Genomic DNA, 8,047 nt, shown 5'->3' on the forward strand with positions numbered 1-8,047 from the left:
ATATACAGATTACTAGAAATGGGTTAAATTAAGATGTAAGAGTTAGCCAATAGATGCTAGAGCTAATGGACCAAACAGTGATTTAATAAATATAGTTTCTGTGTGATTATTTCAGTTCTGGGCAGCCAGGACAAACAAGCAGCCTTCCTGTTACAAAGAATGTTAGGGAATATTATTTTCAGGTATGTGACTTTTGTTTATGCTGCATCTGTTTATCTGTGAAACTGTTACTTAACACCTGATGATCCTAATAAAGAAATGAATGGCCAGGGCAGAAGCAAGGATAGGCAGGGCAGAGAGTATAAATAGAAGGAGAAATCTAAGAGGAGGCCACTGGGGCCAGCCACTCAGCCAGTCATGGAGTAAGAAGGAAAGAAGGGAATACAGAAATAGAAAAAGATAAAAATCCAGAGGCAAAAAGTAGTCAGGATAATGTAAGTTAAGAAGAGGCTGGAGAGATAGCTTAGAGGTCAAGAACAGTAAATGCTCTTCCAGAAGTCCTCAGTTCAATTCCCAGCAACCACATGATGGCTCACAACCCTCTATACTGAGATTTGGTGCCCTCTCCTGGCAGGCAAGCATACACGCAGGGAGAATGCTGTTAACATGACAGAGATAGATAGATAGATAGATAGATAGATAGATAGATAGATAGATAGATAGATAGATAGATAGATAGATAGATAAAAATATGTAAGTTAAGAAAATCTGGCAAGAAACCAGACAAGCTAAAACTGGGTATTCATAAGTAATAATAAATCTCTATGTGATTTATTTGGGAGCTGGGTGGTGGGCCCCTCAAAAAGCCAAAAGACTAAAAAATTCACACAATAGAAGAAGCCAAAGAAATTGGGATATCAGAGAAAGTCCAGGTTAAGAAAACCCCTCAGGTTACCTTTTGTTCTGAGGATAAAAACATTTTAAAATATCTTAGTCCTGTGCCTGGCTTTATGCACTGCTGAGAATCAAACCCAGGGTTTCAAGTATGCTAAGCACCCTCCCCACTGAGCGGCAGCCCCCAGCCTCATAAGTTCTCCTCTCAATGGGATTTGTGATCTAACCGTGAGAGGATTCCTGAGACAACACGGCACACTTGAAGGATGAGCACCTCTGAAGCTGCTCGAGACAAGAACCTACCCAGATAAAGTACCTGAGGCAAAACTGCAGCCATGGAGCCAAAACAAACACAAAAGGGGCGGCTTCTGCCCTTCTGTGAACCTGCTTAGGAGCCCTCGTCTTCTAGCGCCCTAGAGAAAAAGCACCATTTACAGGGCATTTACAGGGCCTTTATGTCCTGGCAGGCACCACAGCGCCAGACCTGTTTGGTCAGCGATCTGTACAAACAGGCTGCCGGATGGCGAATGACTCATGGAATGAGGATCCTCAAAGTCTCTAAAACTGCAGAAACCATTTTTTTCCCCGACCATATAACATAGATCATCCCACATTTAAAGCTTTGCATCACTAATTGTCTGGTTTCCCTTAAAAGCAAACAAACAAGTCTGCACTGAAAGACCTAAGTCATTTTGACAGGTTCAAAACAGGAGACGGGAGAAAAGGTAAAAATGCCCACTCACCCAGTGAGACAACATTTCCGTAATTCTCCTGCATCACGTCCCTGTAAAGGTCTCTTTGTGTAGGATCCAGAGGTCTCCATTCTTCCCGAGTGAGGTACATGGCCATATCTTCAAATGTCACAGGGGCCTGAAATCACACAATGCTTCCTCACTACTTAGCATCTAGGAGTTTAGTCCCAGACTTTCTTCTTGAAATTAGAGACATGGTTAGAAATGTCGAGAAGGCATTGGCATTAAGTCTGATCTGTAGAGTGCAAAGAAGAAATAAGAAAGAAAGAAAAAAAGACATGTGGTCAAAAGGCAGGGCGATCTACTAGCTGCCTCCTCGGGCAATCTACTAGATATCCCTGCCCACTTTGGGACACATCCTCTTCAGACCTAGAACTTACACGGCTCCAGACCTCTACCTGCAATGTTCTCCTTTTCTAAGACCAGTGACATTCTCTTCTTTATGGTCCAGTTCGAGCGCCAACTGTCGTTCTTCCTGCCCCTCTCCCCCCATTTGCTCTTCACTCTTTCCTCGGATACCGCATAAGAGTTAATCACGCCACGATTTTGCTGTTCCCACACCACAACACTTTCTTGCTACGGCAGAGGGTTTATCATATTGTATCAAGGTTAATCGGGTGCACCTCTCTCTCTACAGATAGTTGGCAAGGAGGGTATCACCCATCTTGTTCGGTTTTATTCTCCTCAGTAGTTAAAGGCATACAGTAGATGTTCGATATATGCCTGTATGTGACTAAATTAGCCAGCACTAAGCCCCTGCAGCAAAATAGTGAAATGAGTTAACCCCAGGGAATTTCCTATAGGGTTTGCAGAACGGGGAAACACCGGGCGAGATGGGAAAGCAGAGGCGAGGTCCGGGAAGCCACCCCCGGCTTACCTGGGACCCAGCCATGAGCAGGGTGGCTGCCATCTCAGGCTCAAACGTTTGTCTCCTGGGAGAGAGAGCAGGAAAAGTAGACAACGCTGAAGGAGATGAAAAGCAGGGAGCGAGGCGCGGCTAGAGGCCCTGCCCACTCCCTAGGGCTGGAGTTCTGGTTGCCGGGTATGCAGGAACGGCCCAGGACCGGTCACTCTCCTCCTTCTCTGACCCCCGAGGGTGACCCGCTCTCCGCGTTTCGGTTAATAACCAAGAACAGGCAAGGCTAGAGTAAGGGAGGACAGCCCCTGGCTAGTGCCCCCCGCCCCCGGACTGGGGGTCAGGCCGATGCTATTAGACGGAGGCTTTCAACCCAGCCCTACAGAACGCCTCTGCTCTTCCATCTCCGGGCAAGGGCCTTTCCGGCAGCAACCTCAACCAATCAGCAGAAAAACCTCATCAAACACGAGGCCAATCAGATGCCAAATCATCAGCCCTCCTCCTGCCGCGTGGCCGAGCATCTCCACCACGCGTGCGCGCGCCTCGCGGCCTGCCGGGACTTGGAGTTCCACTCTGGCGTACAAAGGCCACTTAGAGGCCAAGAGCTGGGGTGGAAAAAGAACAAAAGGGAGGAGACAGGGCAACGTCCTTCACTTTCTTCTCGGAGACCACAGCACGACTCAGTAAAGGAGGCTTCCCTGATTTTTTCTCATGGCCCTACGGCCGTCTTTGAGTCAGATATTATCCGCGAGTGTGGCGGCCTGGGCTGAACTCAGCTGGGATCAACCCTTATTTGACAGCCCAGTCCAGAGCGGGAAAACGCTCCAGTTCCCTCCCTCGGGAGACTCCCAGGCCGAGGTGGAACTTTGGGCCCCGCCCACGTACTGGCAACACCTCCCAGTGCCGCCTGCAGCGCTTGCTCTCCGCGTCCAAGAACTACAACTCCCAAAAGAACTTGCAGTATTCGCAACCTGCCTGCAGACTACATATTCCACTAGGCTTCGTGCTGCATGCCCTATGTGGGAGTGCAGTCTGCAGCCAGGATCCGGTATCCTGTTAACCCTGTAGGGAGCTTCTAGCGCTGTTTTATAGAGACCCGACCCAAGTGCACTTATTATCTAAAACGCCAGAACACTGAAATCAGAAGCGGGTAAGGAGCTAGAATGTGTAGGGAGATAGCTGGTCTCATAATGGAGCCTCAAGGAACTTGCACGATTGACGGTCTCTCTGCTGAAACATTCTTGAAGACCTCCCAACACCATGGAGACCCAGGGCCTATGATGATTGAACCTGAAAGGGTCCTAAGGATGTTAGCAGTCTCTGTTTCAAAGAAGCCACAAACCCGGGTTAGGGCAGAATGAACAGGCTTACCTCCTGGCCTGTGAAACACCGCGGATCGCTGGTTCCAAGATCCTCGAGAGGCCTGAGATCCCCAAGCCTCAGAGTTCTAAAGAGCCCTGACGTTCGAAAAGATTCTAGAGATCACCAGCAGATTCCGGAGATCTCAGAGCCATGGGTAGAAATCCGAATCCATAGATGAACAGGCAAAGGCCAGAGTTTGATGGTAGGATTGAGCCCAAAGCTTCAAGATTTGCAGAGACCTCAGACTGTTCTATTGCTCCCGAGAAAACCACAAGCTCATAAACAGATCCCTGAGGCAACGACAGCTGACCAATAAACACCAACAGCAGCTAAGCTACATTCAGTAAGAGTCCTCCAAACAGTAGGACTTGGAGCCTTCAGCCGGGATGAAGGAATCAGACAATGGAAGAGGAGGGCTAGGCAAAGCAGGCATTCTGCGTGGGGAAGAGCTTCCAGCTTGCTGTAGCCTTGGAGAGGGAAGTGATGGAAAAAGAATATAGCAGCTTATTAGGGACTCCCACCCTCTTCAAGTTATAAATATCCCAAGAACCTTGGCTTGATGCCCAGAAGCCTGTTGTCTCTGACTGAACAGGAGACTTCTCTGCCTGGGCTGGGAAAAAGGGCTTTTCTTTTGTTTTGCAGATACATCCACGCACTGAAGAACTTAAAAAAAATTTTTTTTCAAATATTCCCAGCCATGCTTTTATTAGTGTCCTGTTCCCAGTGCCCAGTTATTTATGGCTATATGACTCAAGGATCTACAAATGAGCAAGCAGTACCCCTACCAGCCACAATGCAGCTTTTCTACCTGTGCTGCTCTTTCACTTATAAAGCTGGGACACAAAAATGTGTCAATGCCACACAAAATTATTCCTTCTACCTACTGTAAAATTGATCCAGCCACCATGTAAATTAGAATCTTGAAGAATTTACAAGAGCCAGAAGAGTGTGGCCATAAAGGTCAGACAGAGCAAAATCAGGGCCTAGGCTGTGTTTCTTCAGGAAAAACTCTCCAGACCCATTTCCTTTTTTAAAACTTATTTTATTTTTAATGATTTGTATTGGTTGGGGGGGGGTGCATTTATGCACATACGAGTACAGGTGCCTGAGGAAGCCAGAAGAGGGTCCAATCCCCTGCTGGATTTACAAGTGATTGTGAGCCACCCTATGGGGGAGAGCACTGGACAACAAATTTGGGGCCTCTCCAAGAGCAGAATACACTTGTTGCTGCTCTTGTTTTGAGACTGGGTTTCTCTGAGTAGTCATGGATGTTCTGGATCTCATTTTGTGGACCAGGCGGGCCTTAAACTCACAGAGATCCACCTGCCCCTGCCTTCCAAGTGCTGGGATTAAAGGCCTGTGCCACCACTCCCCCTCTGAGCAGTATATACTTATAGCCACTGAGCTACCTCTCCAGCCCTGTCATCTCCCTTTTCTGTACAGTTGGAATTGTCATAGCTAAGGAAGCTGAGAAGGGATTTAAAGCACACCTGCACAGAATGAACAATCATACCACAGATGTTTGGATGGATCCTACCTTTGGTAGCAGGAAAAACGTACAGAAAGGTCTGTGGGTATATTCGATGGCCTGAAGGTCTGGGAAATCATAGCAACTCTGGGGTGACCTTATCCTTACATGATTGTTTCTGCTGGAAATGCAGAAAGAACTGGAAGCTGGGCCAGTGGGTGGGTTCAAGTTCAATATATATATATATATATATATATATATATATTCAAGCCTAGTATTTGGGATTGCCAGCAGCCCAGAAAGTTGAGCTCTCACTCAGAGAAAACTGAGTCAGGGGTCAATAACCAAACTCCTAGAAACACAGAGGAGGCCTGTACTGCTCATTAGCAGGTCTCTAGGGTGAGAAGAGGGACAGATCCCACGCAGAAGGAGCTCCCCTTTCAGGGCTCTTCTAGCAGAGCCTTTGTAAACTCTGAGGTCTTTTGTTCCCTTGCGGTCAAGCTTTAAATCCTCGTCTGTCCCTCTTGCTATTCTTTTTATTCCCAAGGACTGCGCCTGGGGGCAGGATGGTTCTGTGGTCCAGCTCGTCAGCCTCAGGAGTGCTTTTTCTTTATCCACCTGGGAGTAGAGAGGAGGCCTGAATGGCGTGGGAAGCACCTGGGGGAGCGGGGCAGGAAGGACAGTGGCTGAAGGTCTTCCTGTGGCAGCTTGCTGCTTAACTCCGGGGATTGGGGCATGGAGGGGGTTGGGGGGCTGTCCCGGGAGGAGGAGGCAGCTTCCTGCCCTATTGTTCAGTGTTATTCAGAAATACTATTTGGGGTTTTCTCGAGTGAATTGGAAAGTCCTATCTGTCCCCATCATTCAGCAAATGATGAGCACCTTCCGTGTGGAGGCTTCAGCACGGCTTGGCCCTGGGAAACGAGGCCCTTCCTCGCACGTGTTTAAAATATAAGCATTTGCTACTGGAGCTGTGTTCCTGGGGGGCTCTGGGAATGGTTATTTTTAATAAACATTTTTTCTAAAGATTCATTTTATTAACTCCCCACGCCGTGCGTGCGTGCGTGTGTGTGTGTGTGTGTGTGTGTGTGCTTGCGTGCGCGTGTGCTTGCAAGCCTGTGACGATGCCCTGAGAACTCTTGAAAAGCCAGGAGTCAGTTCCCCTGGAGCTAGAATTACAGGCCATTGTGAGCCATCCAATGTGGGTACCTGAAACCAAACTCCAGTTCCCTAAAAGAACAAGCACTTTTAATCTCTGAACCAGCTCTCCAGCCCCATATTTTAATCAATCCTATGGTTATCTATGAGCAGTCCAATGGTAGTTTTTCTTTGCTATTAGAGGCATTAATCTGTTCAACAGTTTAAATTATGGCTCTGTGTTTGTAATTCCCTCAAGGAAATGACTTGGGTCTCCCTTGACCTTACAGCGGCTCCCAGACATGCATCCCGTCATGTCCCCATCTGCCACCCCCTTTTCCCTAGGGATGAAGGAGGCTTTGCAGTGGAGGTGACATTCAAGCAGTCTGCACACTGTGGGCATGCCAGAGAGGAAGACTGTAGGAGGGAGAGCTTCAGTCTTGAACAGCTTGTGCAAAGGCACAGAGGCGGGAAAAGACAGCTCTGCTCCAGCCTGACTTGGGTTCCTTAGGACTGGAGGGAGGAGCTGCAGGGCGAGGACAGTGTCTCACGTTCCCTTGCATGCCTGTCTCCTCCTTTGGCTGCAGATCAGTGAAGCTGGTAGTCAGTCCAGCACTAAGGCCCTGGGGGCTGGGCTAGGTGAGGAGAGCAGATGGGCCCTGCAGGAGGAGGGCAGGGCACAGAGGACTGGGGAGCTTGGTCTCCTAATGCTTCTGCTGGTTTTCCCCAAAGAGAGGATTCTCCCAAAGATGTAGAGCATAGCTTTGAAAATGCATAACAAACTGATTTGGTACTGCCTAGACTGTTTAAAGACACCAACTGGAGCCGGGTTATTATCCCCTTTCTGTGCTAGATCCTAAACTAGGAATTGGACACCGCCCCCTACATGGCTGCAAGGCTGCTGGGAGGATTAAGTGTGAGAGTGACACAGGAGGACCTTAGCACATGGTGGCCATTGTCCAAGACAGGAGGGGGTTAAATGTATCACAGATGCTCTGTGTGGTGAAGCTATATGAAGTGACTCAGAAGGTAACTGGGCATCTGAGTCCAAATCCAAGTTCTGTCTCCCAAGAACAAATTACTCCCTGAACTTTGGGCTCCTCAGCTTATAAAGAGTCTAATAATACAAAGAGCTCTAGTGGATGCCAGGATGGGGGAAGGTGTGGGCTTGCAGGAGGGAAAGGCCTCACATGCGTAAGACTCCCAGAGTCTACCACTGAGCCAGTCAGCCTTTAAGAGATGAAAAACTAAGCCAGGCGGTGGTGCCACACGCCTTGAATCCCAGCACTTGGGAGGCAGAAACAGGTGGATCTCTGTGGGTTCGAGGTCAGCCTGGTCTACAAGAGCTAGTTCCAGGACAGCCAGGGCTACACAGAGAAATTCTGTCTCAGAAAACAAAAACAAAAACCCAAGACTTGGAAGATGGCTCAGTCAATACAGTGCTTGTTGTACTGTTTGATCCCCTGCACCCATGTAAAAGCTGGGTGTAGTGGCATACTGTAATTCCATCGCTGGGGATGGAGACAGGATAGTCCCTGCGGCTTACTAATTGGTGAGCTCCAGGTTCAATGAAGAGAACTTGCAAACACACACACACACGGGCCTTAAACTCACAGAGATCCGCCTGCCTCTGCCTCCCAA

The 8,047-nt window shown here is 48.5% G+C and overlaps 1 protein-coding gene across 1 annotated transcript in view; it reads right to left on the bottom strand.

Annotated features, from left to right (window-relative positions):
• Positions 1 to 3,789, bottom strand: part of Znf436 (zinc finger protein 436) — a 22,812-nt gene extending 19,023 nt beyond the window's left edge. The window contains exons 1-2 of the mRNA XM_013348304.2: positions 2,464 to 3,789; positions 1,578 to 1,704 (exon numbers count right to left, since the gene is read on the bottom strand). Of these exons, the coding sequence (XP_013203758.1) occupies positions 1,578 to 1,704; positions 2,464 to 2,496 (160 nt within the window). The 5' untranslated portion in view covers positions 2,497 to 3,789. The remainder of the gene's footprint in view (positions 1 to 1,577; positions 1,705 to 2,463) is intronic.
• Between the last annotated feature and the right edge of the window lie 4,258 nt (positions 3,790 to 8,047).

Source organism: Microtus ochrogaster, chromosome 10, assembly GCF_000317375.1.
Source record: "Microtus ochrogaster isolate Prairie Vole_2 chromosome 10, MicOch1.0, whole genome shotgun sequence".
NCBI classification, from domain to species: domain Eukaryota; kingdom Metazoa; phylum Chordata; class Mammalia; order Rodentia; family Cricetidae; genus Microtus; species Microtus ochrogaster.